The sequence below is a fragment of the Amia ocellicauda genome, chromosome 5 (assembly GCF_036373705.1).
Source record: "Amia ocellicauda isolate fAmiCal2 chromosome 5, fAmiCal2.hap1, whole genome shotgun sequence".
Lineage (NCBI taxonomy): Eukaryota > Metazoa > Chordata > Actinopteri > Amiiformes > Amiidae > Amia > Amia ocellicauda.
In genome coordinates this window covers 10,254,246-10,271,397 of record NC_089854.1, presented here as the reverse complement: position 1 = coordinate 10,271,397, position 17,152 = coordinate 10,254,246, and the positions used below count along the sequence as shown (strand labels likewise).

At 38.7% G+C, this 17,152-nt stretch overlaps 1 protein-coding gene across 1 annotated transcript; it reads right to left on the bottom strand.

Moving 5' to 3' along the window:
* Nucleotides 1-1,425: 1,425 nt before the first annotated feature.
* On the bottom strand, nucleotides 1,426-11,956 carry tmdd1 (transmembrane and death domain 1). The gene is made up of 5 exons (XM_066703644.1): nucleotides 11,891-11,956; nucleotides 5,533-5,712; nucleotides 4,373-4,492; nucleotides 3,123-3,269; nucleotides 1,426-1,959 (listed from the first exon to the last, which is right to left on the bottom strand). The coding sequence occupies exons 2-5, from the start codon at nucleotides 5,684-5,686 to the stop codon at nucleotides 1,547-1,549; spliced, it is 834 nt and encodes a 277-aa protein (XP_066559741.1). The 5' UTR covers nucleotides 5,687-5,712; nucleotides 11,891-11,956; the 3' UTR covers nucleotides 1,426-1,546.
* Between the last annotated feature and the right edge of the window lie 5,196 nt (nucleotides 11,957-17,152).

The following is a 17,152-nucleotide window of genomic DNA, read 5'->3' as shown; positions in this document are numbered from 1 at the left end:
CAGCACCAATGTGAAAGAGACCCTGTTTTTGGCCGTGTCCAGAACTGTTGTAGCCTGACTTCCTCTGTCAGCTGTGCACATTGTCATGGTTATTAGCCCTTTGAATTGCTTTGTGAGTGTGGACCAAATTAGCACTCGGTAGCCTCCCTTTGCACAGGGAAGACAAGGTCTGCTAATGAGCTGTGCAGAAGAACCAGGCAGGCAAATTGCCTCTCCTGGTCGCTGTTGGAGGAAATTGAAAGTGGCAACAATTTGCAGCAGTACTAAACAGGGCTCCAGGTGTTTGTGCATGGGCCCAGTGAATCTGCTGTCAGGTTAATGAAATGATAACGCAGTGTACTCAACTCTTTGAGTGTGATGATTTGCTTTTCAGAATATATTATTATTATTATGACTATTATTACAGGAAGAGGGTATCATTGCCTATCATAGCTAAAACATGCAGCGGCACTTGGAATATGCAGAATGTAAGTTGTGCAGACATAATCAAAAAGGGCAGTTTCACAATGTAGGAAGAGTGAACCAATTAAACACACACACAAAAAATGAAAAGGTAAGGAAAAATCCAAGGTTCGGTTTCGAATTAGGCTGCTGAGTTGGTGTTCCTCTTTTTCATATCATATCATATAGGCTATAATTGGTAAATGGATTTATTTCTTAATGTAGAGGGTTTGAGGTCACATACAGTCTTGTTTTTAGGCAACGGAAATGGAAAACAAGCAGTTTCAAGATCTCAAGGAAAATAAATGCTGTTTTTCAGCAGTTATAGAAGAGGCTTCAGACATTTTTGTTTGTTTATTTGAATTTTTTTTGGCTGTTTGTGTTTAGTTTGTTTTTGGATTATACGTGCAAAGTGGGACCGGGTGGGGAGGGGGTGTGAAGGGCAGCTTTTCAATGATTTAAAAAAATAAATCTCATTCATAGCCTCCTGTGCTGTATACATTATAATTAACACTTTGCTAAATGTTGTGTTACAAATGAAGTTTCCTAATGAAGTTCATTAATTTCTTCTTCTGACGTACGGTAGTAGCTGGAAGTCCTTTGGGGAAACATTGTTCTGCACACATAGATAAAAACAAATAGAGCACTGTTCCCGATGTCAGTCACACATGCAGATATTTGTCTACAGTTCTTTGGTTCACATCTTCAACTGCAGGGGCTAGTCGTACGGTTTTCTTTTTGCAGTATATCTGCAGAAATGCAGTAGTTATTTGATTACATGGGGAGTTTACAATCTATCTAGTGTTTTGTATTATGTGTGTGTAGAAGAAGAACACTTCAGCTGCAAGGAACTCGGGACTACATTGTACTGGTGTTGGTGGATAGACAGAAGGGCATTACAATTGTCTAGGTAGCCAACATTCTTGGAAGTATCTCTTCTGATCTCCCAGTAATGGCAATAGTAGTGCAAGGCATGAGCTCAGAGAAGCGGAAAACGTACATTTTATTTATTTATTTTATTTGGCCAAGAAGCATTTGTCATTTTAAACAGTAGTATTTGTATTTTCATTTCATACAATCAGATAACATGAACTGTAAGAAACCTTTATCTGTAAATCTTTGCTTTGAGGGCCTTGATCCCTGAGGCGAGTCTGAAGGCAGGGAAGAAGCCATGGAAGTCTTTGGTGGAGCTCTTCTTGTGTCTGAGAGGCGTGTTATCTCGAGACAGGTAGTCACTGTCTGACGAGTAAAGGGTGTCTATGAAACGGGTCTGACTGGAGCGGCAACGCCGCCGCCTGCCCTCGCTGTGTATGGAGAGCTGGAGCAGCTCCCTGCAGTCCCGCTCGGAGATGTGAAGGGCGAAGAGGACGATGACTCCCCCCAAGAGGAAGGCCCCCGTGAAACCCAAGATGATTCCGTAGAAGAGGGGCTTCAGCCCGTCTCTGAGTTGCTTGCTATAGGGTGGCAGCTGTTCCCTCTCAACAATCAACTCCATGTCACTCCAGCTCATCTCTGTTACTGGAAACCAAGAAAAGACCACCTCTGTTACAGGAGTTATTGATAACTTATACAAATCATTTCTTCCTTCCTCAGTGTCTAAAACAGCTGCTATTTTAGTTGTAATTCTACAATGCAGTTAGGGAGGCAGAAACTTCAATGTATTAACTAGTCATCTTTACACTAAATACATTCCAGTCTCGTCATGTACATTAGCACTTTTAGTATTTCACACGCTTGCAGATAATAAAGGTGAGTGTACACATTGACAGAGTCAGTCTCACGTTTTCCCTCCTTAGGAAAAATTGTCTCATTTACAGAAAGGTGCAAATATAGGAAGAGAGTGCAAGGATATGATGCATATATTGTGTATGTATGTGTGTATAGAAGTAAAATCTGGATTTTAGCATCTAAAATGCATTGTAGAGTGGAACCCAGTCATTAAACCCGTGGCCTATGCAAGCCTGAGTCCACCCATTCCCCAAATTTGCTTTGCTTGTTTTAGTTCAGCCAGACACTTGACTATTCCAGAGCTCTGAGGATGAAAAGAAACATAATTTACTCTCAAAAATGTACACATACATTATGACCTTCCTTACAAATTGGGTTCCTTGATCTGAATTTCTCTGCACTTTTGCCTTGTCCTGACACTCAGTACTACTTTCTGTCCTATAAACAAGTTATCACTTTTCACCCACAATAAAGAGAGAGATTGAGATACAAACATACACAGTATCCCACAATCAATTCCAGGCACTCCCCGAATGCACACTTAACTGAACACACATTCATATTTCACACTATACCGTGCAACCCTTAGGATTTCTTTCTCTTTTCAAATGCTACGGTAAAAGAGACCTTACTGCACACTGCACCGTGTGACTTGTAAACTCCAAGTTACATACTCAACCCTTAGGATTTGAATCTTTCTTTTACCCACTACAGTAAAAGAGATCCATTACAAACACAATCAGTTCACAAGTTCAACAACCAAACTTGTTACAAATGCACAGTCTCTCCTTTTTCTATAGTTCAACTAATGATTTGCTTTATAAACGAAGCTGAAACAATTAATAATATAAAGAATATACATAAAATAATAAAGGTACATTTTCCTACTACAGCATACTGTTTAATGTTTCATTCTGGTGTGCAGGCCCACGGTAGGGGGCGCTTTCTCTTACTCTCCCTGGCTGTGCGCTGGCTGTCAGTTTGGGGGCTGGGGTCCTTCTGGATCAGGGGGGACTGCATGGCCTCTGCTTGCTTGTGGTAGCCCTCCACATACTTCAGTAGATTCAGGCTTTTTTCCTGGTTAATGTTCTTCCCCACCTCTGATATATAAAATGCAAAATATTTGGCATGAATTTTCTTTTTTCTTTCTAAGTTAAGAAGAGTGAAGAGAAAAAATGCCATTCCTACAGATGGAGATGGAGTGGTCAATCAATAAAAGACAGCTGTGTCAACTGCTGTTGGCTAAAGCGTGCAAAAGGCTAAATTGCACAATAAGCCACTATAACAAACTCCTTTCCCTAGGTAGTTATCAGCACTATTAATTACATGCTTATAGATGTTTCTGCGTGTAGCTGCAGATGAAACGGGAGTTTTTTGATTGCCTGCCATGTGTTGCATTGATTAGGGGATCTGTGCGTGCTGTGGTGCTCGTCTCTTTTTAATTCGCTCTCTCGGTTTAAATGATGATGAGCGTGGAACAGATGGTTTGCGCAGAATTTGGTGTCAACTGTTCTGAATCCACTGACAGCTAATTTACACCTCTTCGGCTGAGAATATAATCAGTGATGGCGATTCTTCTACACTGTACCAGAACCCGGTGGATTGTGCTCAGAACAGTTGCAAAATTAATGAGACGCCACCTACATGTCTTTGGATGGGAGTGTCACAGATATGACAAATTTAACTACAACTTTTCATTAGTGCTGTTTTTTTTTTTTAACTATACTGTGTGTGTGTGTATATTTATTCTTAAGATGTGAGCGAATAATTATCACAACATCTAATAGGCCCTTCTAATAGGCCTAACTGTGTGCATCACCGACTGGAATTCATCCAAAGCCCTCTTGTGCTTGCCAGACACCAGTATAATGTGTATATTTTAACTACTTCCTTAACTGTTTCAGTAGATAATCGAATAAATCCATGTGGTACCCTACTGCTACCCTACACTATGCAGTTTGAGTAATCTCAGGTTTTACAGTCTATGATATCCTGTCTATAAGGAAGCATCCGTTGTAATGACATTGTTATTACCTGGTAAATTATCTTCTAAATGAGTAAATTGGACACAAATAAGTATTGTCACTACAATTTGTAGAAGGACTTGCACCATAAAGACCCTTACATATATAAAATTGCTATGCAAAAGAGGTATGATTTAATTGTGTGTCATTATTTAGAAATAATGTAGGGTAGGTCTGACCTAAAGCGATGTCCGTCCTGCCGATGCGCTGCAGAGCTCTCAATAAGCGGTCGTAGTACATCTGGTCTCCGTGAGCCAGCAGCCATTCGGTCAGTGTGGTTTTGCACTGCTCCTCTGTAACTAATGCACATACATGCACTTCACACAACAAAAACAACTCTTTCATAGACTTTATGACCTTAAGTAAGTCAATTATCAGTCAATTAAAAATCATGATAATGACAACAATCCTGGGAAATTGTTAGTCTACCTGAAACTGCAAAGATGCAGGTAGTTCTAATGTGGATAAGCTAGTTTTTTTCTTTTTCTTTAAATGTTTATTTTATTTGTTATTTTTATTTTTTGTTTGTTATTAACAATAATATCATCCCAACCAATTTGGAATAGGCAATTATTAATCAGCTTGGCTCACTATCATGCGAGAGTGGAAGACAGCATACAGGCACTCTTCAAATCATGCACCTATAGGCCAAGTTCTTCTTTAAAGAGTACCAGCCCCACAGCGCAAACAGCAGAGCCAAGACAGAACTAACAGACTCCAAATAACACTGCTCTGCACTTCCCTGGCCGGCCATTAGAGGCCACTGTTGTGCAGCGAGCTGAAGGGAACGTCAGCCTTCAAGGCTCCAGCCGACGGAATTGAAGGACTTTTTTGGTTTAGTTATTCTTAAGTAATTACAATTCCTTTTACTTTTTTATTTGGTCTTATAGGTAATTATTTTAGCAGCAGAACAATGCTGTGGAATCTATTGTGGATTGTATGATGTCTATTTACAGAAATAATCCCAGGGACAGGACTCTATACTTTATGTATGTAATTTATTGATTAAGTATGATACCTTAGCATGTAAGGCACCTTTTTTCTTTCCTGGACTGCTGGAGAAAGATTATTTAGCAGGCCTTATTCTATTAGAAGAAATTTTCTGCGTTCTGTTTATAACGCATTAAATCGCACCCATTAGCCACTACTTGTACCAATTTGAATATGTATACTGCTTCACCTGCTAACACCTTGCTATTGTAGTAAAGGATACAAAAAAACAAAAAACACTATATATAGCATTCAGATATAAACCATATATATGTTTTGTAAAGGGGTCAGTGGGGCAAGCCTGCTACTATAAAGCAAATAAGAGCAATCCATGGGTCCGATTCCATACTGATGTCTCGGCGCACTCTCTCTGGGATCTCCAGATCGTTGTTCTCCGCAGAGAGCCTTTCCATCCTCTGGAAGATGTCCTCCTCAGGGCTGGTCAGGGCAGAGTGGAGGTCCTGGCACTCGCCGGGGGTCAGCAACTCTGCAATCCGCTCCATCTGGTGCACCCCGATATCATCAGCAACTGTGGGGAGGGACAGACACAGCTGATTTGGAAAGCACCTCCTTTCCAAAATAGTTATTTTTCAAGTTTCAGTTTTGAGAAAATGAGTGAAAGCAGATAATGTTTCTCATCATTTTTAAATTTAAGCTGGAATTTATTTGGAAGCAGAGTAACGAAGTGGATTGTATTGTGCCCCAGAGAAAAAAATATGTGAATTCTGTTACTTTAAGTAAATTAGACTCCGTTGAGCAATGACATTAGATACCATTCCGTTTTAGGATCAAAAGACCCCAGTCTCAGTCTAAAGATATCACTTTGAAAAGGTAATGTGTCTGAATTATGCCTCACTCACTTAAAATAGAATGGAAATCAGACAAAAAATGTAATTACTACAGAATTGGCATTTTTTTGTTGGTCGCAGCCAACATTCATGGCACACTTCTGTTATGTAAAACAGCTGTTTGTTAGCAGTTGCCCAGATTTTGAAACAAGGAGCTAATAGCATCCTGTTTTGGTCCATCTGCCAAGTCTAGAAGAATTGTGCAATTATGAGTCAAGGCAGCAACTTCCTGGACAAGTGACTTGCCTAATTGATGATGTACCATCAGGGACTGAGTAATGTTGCTGTCCAGTCATCTGTGATTTTAAATACACAGCCCTGCCATATTAAAATGAACATAGGGCTAATAAAACTATGACACAACACCAAGCACATACAGGAGCAGGCACACACACCTTAGGTTGGCTGCAAGGCCTGATACTGATCTTTATAACACTTTGATGTGCAATGAGTAAATTCAATATGTTTTGGGGGGTACTGAAATTTCCAATACAGCATGGCTCTGTACTGCGATCAACATTATAACTTGTCAATTTACTTTTCTGTGTAAGAAATTGTATACATTCTATATACAGACATCTAAATATCTACAATAATTAAATACTACATTTTTGCACCCGTCTCCCCTTGTCTGTTCCCTCCCCTGATGCGAAGGGACAGGGTAGTATGTTTTACTTCAACTATTCTGTAGTCCTGGCTTGGAGAAAGTGAACGACGCGGCCTGGGATGCAGCGGCCCTCTACAACCCAACCCCAGGCCACGTTACAATATACATTCAGTATATAAAGTAAAACAAAAACAGACATGCAGGAATGGCAAAGTTGGAAATAAGAATTAATTACAAAGAAAGAATAGAGAAAATATTTTTCATTCCCTTAAATGCTGCCATCTCCCTAGAGACACTTTTTACTGTTTCAGAGAAGTATTTGTATACCACACGTTACCCCAGGAACACAGTTTATTGAAGTGTTTGAACGCCGTATGCACACAATCTATTGCAGTAGCTGTCTTACCTGTGTCATCACCAAAGCAGCAGCTGAACAAAAGCAAGAGAAATACAAACAGCCCTTCGGTGTTCATGTTTACTGTTGAGATCTCCAAAAGCTGTTGTGAAGTTTATTTCTTTTTAAAATTCCTGAAAAGTCTGGAATTCCGAGACAGAATCCTGGGCTTGAATAATTACATTCACTGTTCCGAATCAATAGGTGCTGAGTCCATAGTTGACAAGCTTTTATAATAATTCAGGTTATAATCATCCTATTGAAGTGATCATTGATTCTACAATACTTTCTATCATGAGCAGGCAAAGTCCTGTGCCCCAGGGTTAATTTCTGGAGGTTTTATAGGTATCGTTCAATTCACATCTGATTAAGACCTAGAATACGCCGGTGATTTGACTTCTTATTCTGATAATAGCTTCAATTAAATAAAACATGCAACTGCACTGGCTCTCGAGAACTGAAATGGCTGACCCCTGCTTTATATCATTGCTCCACTACATTGTGTGTAACCTTCGTCTGCAGCCTGCTTTGTGGTGGTGTAGTGCTACCATTTACTCTTTGCAGTGCTATTTTAATGTTCAGTGTTGACACCTTTTCCTGCTAATCCTGTAGTATCAAACTACTGATCTGGGTAGCTGGTGAGTGAAAGACTAACAGAAACTACGGCATCCTTAATCAAGTAGCAGTTGTTTTGAGAAGTGAAAATCCAAAACCACAAACTACCCAACTCAGACAAGCAGTTAAAAATAAAGTTTTCTTCTTGCAAAAGCTTTTGTCCGTGGTATTTATGTATAATTACTGGGTTTATTTTTTGTGTCTTTCCATCTGTACGTTTAAAGATTTCCTTTATTTCTGCAACCATATGCTTAGTTGCTATTCATTGCGTAGTGGAAAACTGATCATTGCTTATTCTGCCAAGGTGCTGCAAATCTATAATTTCATTGCTTTAGGGAAGTTCAGTGATGGACTTTTTTGATTGGGTGGCAAATGATGTCATTCTTTAAGGAGGCAGTAAAGTGTGTAAAATTATTATTTCTTAAATATACATTGTAGATTATATTCTTTAATGGATATTATTAAAAAAACACATAAATTAGGCTTATAAATTACTTAGACTGTTTAATTTAAACGTTTTTTTTTAATATTCCAAGTGTCTGCAGTAACTTAGTTATTTTCCTTTAAAGTGAGAAGGGGCACAAACAATGGATGTCTTTTCCATTGCATTTATATTTTGTGCTTTATTTTTGTAAGTTCTGAATGTTTTTCTGCTATTTATTAAAGTGTATTTGTGTTTTTTTGTTTTATAGTGGTTGCTTCCACAAAACTCTAAACTATTTGTCAAGACCCCCTGCATCAGTACTCTTTAGCAAACAAATTCAACAGGTGACTTGGCTTTCATTGCCTCAGGTATCAGGGAGATTGATGAGTATGTCATGCCTTCTCTCATTGGGCAGCGGTGATATAATGCAATGTGATATGTTAGAAATGCCGAAGAGTGAACTGTAGGGTGGTGTGAATGGCGGAGCTGGACTGGATACCTGCCAGTACTGAGGAAAGCTAGGTGAATGATGAGTGGTTTGTAAGAGTGCTTGTGATTCACTTTGGTTCTGTTTCATCATGAAGGAGTCTGGGAAAAAGAGGCTTGGGCAATTCAGGGGATTAAAGATTTAATTCACTACGTCTCTAATGAGTGAATTTGTGTGACCTAGTATGAATCTGACTCTGTTCACTAATGAAATGATTGTGATGATCACACCATGTTTTTAGTCAGGTCCTATATAGGATGGTTCGATTCAAGTTGGGTGAGAAAACATACTATTGCATTTATTTTCCTGTCTTCTGTTTCATTAATGCTTTTTGGTAAACTGTATTTTTTTGTGTGTTTTTTAGTTTTTTTTACTTTCAGGGCCAAAAAAATAAAAATGTCATTATAGAATTTAAGGCTTTTTGAATGTCAGATTTCCTCCCTTCCCACCACACCCTGACATTAACGCTGTAATAAAATATACAATTTACAAGTTCTCAGTTGATTGATCTGTAGGTTTCGCTATATATCATTAAGCCATTGTCAGTAGTGAAATTAGAAAGTCTGTTCCCTTTCTTTATGTGATTAAAAATCAGTGTCCATTATGCATTTTAATCAGTTCCCTATGAGCCAGAAAGCTTGAAATGGCCTTTATTGGAAATGTCCAAAGGCAATCCGGCACCAACTAAAAGGAGAATCGTATCAATCATCCTCGCATTAATTGCTCTAAAAGACTACGCACTGTGTTATTATCCCACTAGTATTTAAACTAAATGTATGGCATTTGGCAGCATAGAATTAGCATCCTCACATAACATAACAGAGCATATGAAAGCTTTTCCTTCCATTGTTATTTAAATGCACTCTGAAGCCACTTTTTATTTTATGCTAATAGGCACCATGGCAGCCTGGTATGATTATGGTTTGTGTCAGGGGAAGTTACCTAACCAAAGGCGTAACCTCAGGCCAAAATCTGGTGTTTTTGCTTTGTTGTTTTTACTTAATGTGAACAGATTTTCCAATGGAGAACGGATTAAAATAAACAAAAAAACAACTGGGGGAGAGAAGAAACAAAAGATCCACAGCCAGGCTTTTTCCATACAGTTTGTTGCAGAACTTGTCCTTTATAAATGGTCCTTGTAAAAACCTATAGCTTTGGATATTAAGATTTATACATTCCTCCCCACAAGGACAAGTAAAACTTTTGCTTCAGCCTTGCAGCAATGTGTCCATTAAATACAAAGTATCAAGAGAGAGCTGTATTCAAATGACAAAGCAGCAGGAAAGTATCTTAAGGCAGTAGACATTAATTGGTACTTCTCAGCAGTTTCTTGCTAGATTCACACTCTTACAAATGTCTAGATTCATTTAGAAAGTGTACATTTTCACTCAGTCAGTGATACATTGAGCCTATTAGGATTACAGGAGTAAAAATAGCAGGTCAGTTGTAAATTTTGGAGAACTTTTTCTGTAATCATTTAGAATTACACTGTTGTTTCTTTGGAAGGTACTTGTACAAACCAGATTTTCTGTTATTATTTTAATTAATCATGCCCTATTTTGTTGTTAGTTTTTGTCGGGGGCGGGGTGACATGTTGTGTGTGTTGGGGGTGTTGTCTCAGGGGGAAGCAGCTCCCCAGCATGATGATCAGCAGTAACGTCTCGCAGTGTGAGCTCCATGTCTCTTATACTTCACACCACTGAAATCTGATTGATTAAAGACACAGACTCCGGTGGAATGAAGGATAGAATGCATGGACATGTCTGAAGAGGAGGCTGGCACCATTTCTGTCCTTCTTCGGTGGGGGGACAACTGTTAATCCAAACACACAAAGTAAAAGCATTAAAGAGCTCATGGACACATCCAAAACATCAAACCAGACATTCAAGCAGAGGAAGAGAGGCTTTCCTTATGTATAAGCTCTTTGTTTCTCAGAAACACACCCATCGCCTGTAATGGATTCACCAAATGGCTGTTTTGTTTAAGAAGGAGGCCTCCTCTCTGTGGCTGGAACCTGCTTTAAGAAAAAGGAGTGCCAGGCTGCCTCTCCCAGAGCAAGACTAGACCTGTGTGGCCGATCCCTGTCAGCGCCTGCAGGCACGTCTGCAATGCCTCTCCTCCCAGACAAGTCCTAACGGGCCTCCCTGCTCTGTCGACATCTTCTGAGATGTTTTGCTCCTTTGCTGTTCAAGACAAGGACTATTTATTTATTTTCACACTGCAAAACACACTTCCCCCGTTTCCCTATACCTCCTCACACGCCTGCATGTTTGCTTCCAGGTTTTTCGGAGTTGTGTAATCCGGTTCTTTTGTGATCGAGACCAAGTTTTCAGGACCGGTTTGATCTTAAGTTTCTACAAAACCACACAAATAAACATAAAACACTTTGATAACTTTTAATTATATATTTCTTTAGGTTTTTTGTTTGATGTAAATATTATATCAAGGGTTTCTTTTGATCTACCATTTTGGTTTCTCTTTTCCTTTCCCTTAAGTGTTTTGTTTTCTTCTTGTTTTCTTTCTTTAATGAACGAGCTGTTTGTCCGTATTTCCACCGCACAAAACTTTTATCACAAAAACTGAGAATAAATCAAAGCCACAAAATTACAGCAGGTTTGCCTGAGGAAGATTGCAATTGCCTCTCATTCTTTTTATGATTTAAAACAGGTCTAGCATAATAAATGTCTGATAGAGTTCTGTTTAGCCATTTCAGAATGCATTGTTCAGTTTAAGTCATTTTTCTCTTTAATCAAAATGCAGTCTGTGAATTGCAGAAGATTTATTCCACTGTCAGTAATTGCAGGCATTTCTGTATCTGCTTCCCCCACCCCACCAAAAAAAGAAAGAACACCATGAAAATAAATTGGGAACCCAGCAGAACCTATATGATGGATTCCCATTGGTCTCTCTTGCACAGATATTTTTTTGTAGATGTTGTCTTTGAAGATTAGTGAAACAAATAGTAAGTATTGTATTTCACTTAAGATGAACATTTTTTTAATCTTACTCACCTTTTCAGTGATAGGCTACTCACCTGTTTTTCTGTGTAAGATGTGGTTTCCTTGGGATCCAACAAAGTTATGAAGTAACTATCAGTTAGTTCAAATAAGCAAATATATGTGTCAAGGTTTAAAAAAATAAATAAAAAAATAAAGGGGGGGGGGAAATAATGATCAGGGTTTATAAACTCTCATCTTAAGAACTGACATGTCTTTTTGAAATTTTAGTAGGCTTACATGCAAAGCAAAGAAATACAGCTCATACATTCAGTTAAATTAAGACATTTTAAACAAACTTTAGCTAAGAGATGAAAGTAAACAAATCAATCTTACACAACAGCAGCGAAAGAAGGTATTGTAGAGCAGGTGAAGAAACAAAGACCTGGAGACTCTCCAGTCTGTCAGTCTTTATCTACCTACCTTGGCCAGGTAATGTCATTTTAAGTGCCTGCAGGAACCAATAGCATACCAGTACTCTGAACAAACCTCGCCCCCCTCAATGGGAAGCAGAATCCACACCCTTTAGGGCGTATTACTTGGCAGCAAAATCTTACCACTGGAAGCACAATCACAATCCTGTGTTGAATTTACCACACTTTATTTTAAATGCTGCCTGTTCAGTTAGTACCCCCTCTTCCCCCCAACACACCTGCATTCACTTTTTGTTTCTATCCCACTTTTTTATGATGTAGTCTGTACCTTGATTTATGATTTTTAAAATATCTTTTATGAGGCATAATCTGAATTTGTCAATCCCCTGAAAAAAATCTGAATACAGATATTGATAAGGTTGCAAACCTAAATATTGTCACTCCCCTGTCTTAACTCAGTTCAGGCATCTGAAATATTTACCTCTGTTAGGGTGAATATCTTAAATTAAGTATTGTATAGTATTAAGTAAGTATAGTTGTGTTGTATTATATTTTGAATTGCTATGTTTTAAGTAAATTGAATTTGTAATGATTGATGCCTTTACGTAACTGTATTTTTGCACTTTGTTTTGCACTTATGTTGTAAGTCACCCTGGATAAGGGCGTCTGCCAAGAAATAAAAATAATAATAAATAGTTTGACAACACTTACTAAACAAACAAACAAAATAACTTTTCAAGTGCAAGGTGCCAAAACTGTTTTTAACTGTAGGTTGTGGGTGCAATATAGTGAATAGTCATGTTTAATTTCAGCATTAAACATTAAACTGGAGCAAAACACCTTTAGTATGTATTGGCCTTGGTTTCTTGTCTGAGTGGCAGAAAAGAGCAAGAGATTAAATGAGAGGAGCCAACGCTCTCTTGTCCTCTTAAGGGAAGCTATAAGTCTGAAAAGAATTCAGTCCAAAGACAAAAGGGGCCACAAATTGCCTATGGGTTTAAGGAATTTCAGAGTTCCTTACATGCTTACTGCCAGGAATGTCTTTTAAGGATAGTTTCGTAGATGAAAGGCTGTCGTGAGCTTGCTTTAGGTCATTTTACACATGCTGAAACCTATCTAGTGGACACATTATTGACAAAAAGATAAGTTAGGCATAAGATCAAAGCTTTACCTTTTTTCTTTCTCCCCAATGGTAACAAAAGCGTCCAATAGAGTGTGGCATTCTAGGTCTTCACTTGTGCATTTGATAGGAAATTCTTACAATACTTAAACAGGGATCATAACAAAATGACACCAATGTAAATTCAACCATTCCCTTAATTTGCCCCATTTTAAAACCTGTAGCCTACACGTGTATTTCAATGCATTCATAAGCAGCGTCCTGTATGTTTTGATTAGTGTAACTGGATGGATATACTGCATATTTCATTAAGAAAGAAATTATTATTTCTTACATTTGTTATGATGCCTTGTTCCTTAATGGTGTAAAAGTTAAAAGCAAACCACATCCATACTATAATGATCTTAAAATAGCTTTCAGAATGGACTAGTTGAGATCAATAGATTTGTCTCAGCTTATTCATTTAGAGGAAATGAATGAGTCAGAGCACACCATGCCGCACTGGGAATGTGCAAACAAAACGCTGAACCTCAGTCCATTGTGCAAATAACCTTCCAGCCACAGGATTTATGGGATATTACAACCAAGCCACCAGTTGTTAAACAAACCTGTGCTACCTTCACTGCAGCTCTTTACTTCACTCTGTTACTGCAGTGCCAGGTCTGTCTGGATTTCTTCCATTTCCTAATCAAGGCCTGATGGTCTGGAGTGACAGCCTGCTGGAATCACATGACCATACACTTTTAGACACTTGTGTGCCAACTAGGTCCACTATAGTAAAGGAGGATGAAATAATATAGACAAAACAAGCCCGGGTGCTCTCACAGATGTTAAAGCATAATTATTTCACTGAAAATGAGGTTGATTTTATATTTAGGCATGGACATACAATAAGCTCCCTGGCCTAGAAAGGGAGATGATCAGATCAGCCTGGCACATGCATTTGTTTAAAATACCCTTTTGGGTGCATGTGCTTTTACACTGTTTGGACTCCAGCATGCTTTTCTTTGTTGTTTTGTTCAATAACATACTAAAAGGCTCAAAAACAGGTAAAAGACAGACTTACGAGCTGCTATTGTGTAATATGTGCTGACCCGTAACGGCAGTGCAGTCTGGAAGGGCAACATTTAGACACTCCTTGCTGTAGCGATAGAGCGGCCTTTGCCTTGACATGTTGCTCCAGGAATGCATTTAGTGGTGTAAAAAGTAAGAAACATTGCCTTCAAAGTTTCTGTGTAGTTTTGTCCTATATTCTCAGCCTATATCCAAACAGAAGGTGGTATACAACACCTTAATTGTCATGGGATTTTAGCAGGTTGATTCTGTACGGGTAGCACAAACTACCACCTATCTCAACAAACATCACTGATTTCTTCAATAGGAACCTTTTCATTTATTGTCTGGCTAGTTTAACACTGAATTAGTCAAAGATGAAACACATAACACACCCACTCTAGACAGCTTACTCACAGCTCAAATTGTCTAATGTATTCACTTGCTTCTCAAAAAGGCAACAATAATTGAATGGGTGCAAAAGTCCAATCTGGTTTTTACAAATTTAAATTCGTTATCAATTTAAAATGTTTTAAAAAATTATAATGTAATTTAGCCTGAACTATTTTCTTTCACAATGTGTGCTAAATGGCCATTGTTCTGGAAAGTTAGCCATCAATATAAAATGGAGAAAAATGCTATGTAAAGAATTACCTTAATAATCGCATATTCACATATTCTATTCACTTTGATTGCTTTTTTCTTGCTTCATCCTGTTTTAGAATAAAGTTTCCTGTTTTTACATTTTACATTAATCGATTTTAAATAAATATCTGATAATACTAATGAAAAACTCAAAGGTATCACAAAAGGAAATGCCAGAAGCAACTGCTTATTACCAGTTGAATTAACAGGTTGGTGGTATCAATTATGCAAGACTTTGAGTTTAGCTAAAACTGGTTTAAAGTGTAAAAAGCATTTCTGACCCTATGCAAAACCTGAAGACTTAAGTGTGCTTTCTGTGTCCATCAGACTGAGCCCTAGTGGGTGCTGCCCCTGGGCTGGTGGGGGGCTGGTTGGAGGGGGGCGTGCAGTGGACTGGGTGCACGGCTTGCTGTCGTCAGGTGGCACTCCCCCCTCCTCCAGAGCGCTGATGGGAATGTGACGCCTCATTGCTTGTGTCTGTTCAGACTCGTCTGCCCAGGAATGCACCAAGCGGCTAATGCAGTTTTATGTCCAAATAAATTGACAATGAAGAGTACCATCATTTTACGGCATAAATATTTCATTCCTATTTGAATGCAGATTCACAACGCCTGCTTCAGCATATAAATGGCCTTTTTTGTCTTCAACTTTGAACATGTAGTGAATATTATATAAGTGTGTGTATGTGGGGGGGGGGGGGGGGTTGCGCGTGCACATTCCTAATCTGAGTATCACTGTTCAGAACATACCCTAGGATTACATGTGAAGATATGGGGGGATGAAGGCTAAACTCATCAAAACCAGCAGCCTATATACTTCCTTTAGGTATTACATCCTGACTTGGCCTTGGAAATTTGTCTGTGGATTTTCTACTAATATACTGATTATGTTCAATACCTATGACCTACAATAATTAATATATTGATGTGTTTAAAAGTGTTGTGCTATTCTTATGCAGTGCATTGCTTCTAAACTAGACTAATATTTAATATGGTTGTCAAAAGTTATAGTTGGTTAGTCGGTACAGCATGCACAATGGTGTAATGAAAACCCTTATATAAAGTGGTGAAACTGCAAAGCAATGAATATGATATGCAACGCAGCCATCTCTGTATTGAACAGGGCACTTCAGCACTGGAACAGAGAGAAAGGATAGGTGACTAGGGATTGTGGATACAGACTAATAATGTAGGCTGGGGAAATAGGCCTTATTAAATCCATCTGTACAAAATGTGCCGAGAGAGAATTTGTTGAATGTCATTGAGTATCTCACCCCCAGATGATGTTGAGTGGTGTGGAATTTGTTTATGTAGTGGGAGAATCCATTGTGAAGTTTGTGTGTTTGTGATCAATCCTGTACTTAACACGTCAGTGGTTAAAACGCTGTGGTTTGACTCCACAGATTAAGAAACATCAGACTGGACCCCGAAGTAGTTAGAAGGATATTGCAGTGTTACGTGGCCAAGACTGATATTAACTCGAACAATTTCCAACAAGATCCCACTTTTATGGCTCTCACCCTAGTCACACCCTGAGCATTGCCGAAACCTGTATTATCCCACATTTTTATGAAAGGCATTCTGTAATTAAATAGCTGGTAATAACAGTGACAGGATATATGCACAGTTTGCCATCATATACATCATTCTTTATGGTCATTTCTGCTGCAGGGTTTGTGAAGCACCAGTACCTTAATTCGTTTTCATCAAAATGGTGTATAGTTTAAAACACTATTAGTTAAAAGTGGATAAGCATATTAGAGCACAAAACTGAATAGAGATTAACACATTTGTACGTGTGTGCCTGGCCTATTGCTCATAGTCATGGGGGGTGCGTGGGAAGGTGGGAGGTGGTTTTGTCAGTATGTAGCACAATCACGCGTATGTGAGTTAAATGAGAGAAATTAGTTAAAAGTTGTTTGAACGTGAAAACATCATTCGATTTGACTTAGCTAAAATTGTTAAAAAGTACAACAGTGAATGATTGCATGGTCTGAATAAAACATTGCTGCATGCATTTATGTGTGTGTGTGCCCATAGGCATGTGTGTGCATGTGTGCGAATCTGCGTGCTTGTGTGTAAATATAAAAGCCATAATACCCCTCAGCCAGTTCTCCTGGATTGGTCTGAGCTTGCTCTGTGCCGTGTTTCTCGTGCTGTGTGGAGCAGGCATCACTGTGGCTACAGAGAGGAGTATCTAACCTGGAGCTGTCAGAGCCTTCCTGGAATTTACCTCACTCACGACATGACGGTGCACGCTCCCAGCTCCGCTATCCCTCCTTTATTCACTTATTATTAATAAATATTTGAATGTTCTGATACTCTGGAGATTATAGATTAATACCAATCCTAGTTTGTATTCCCTACACTACATACCCCCCCATTTTTAAGTGTGTAATCATTTTGA

What these genes read in the sequence shown, in the direction of transcription:
- tmdd1 (XM_066703644.1), bottom strand. Translation starts at nt 5,686, where the DNA reads ATGGAGCGGATTGCAGAGTTGCTGACCCCCGGCGAGTGCCAGGACCTC. An exon ending in GAGAGTGCGCCGAGACATCA is followed by an intron (nt 4,493 to 5,532) that starts GTATGGAATCGG and finishes TATGTGCATTAG; the next exon opens with TTACAGAGGAGCAGTGCAAA. An exon ending in CCAGCGCACAGCCAGGGAGA is followed by an intron (nt 1,960 to 3,122) that starts GTAAGAGAAAGC and finishes CTTGGTTTCCAG; the next exon opens with TAACAGAGATGAGCTGGAGT.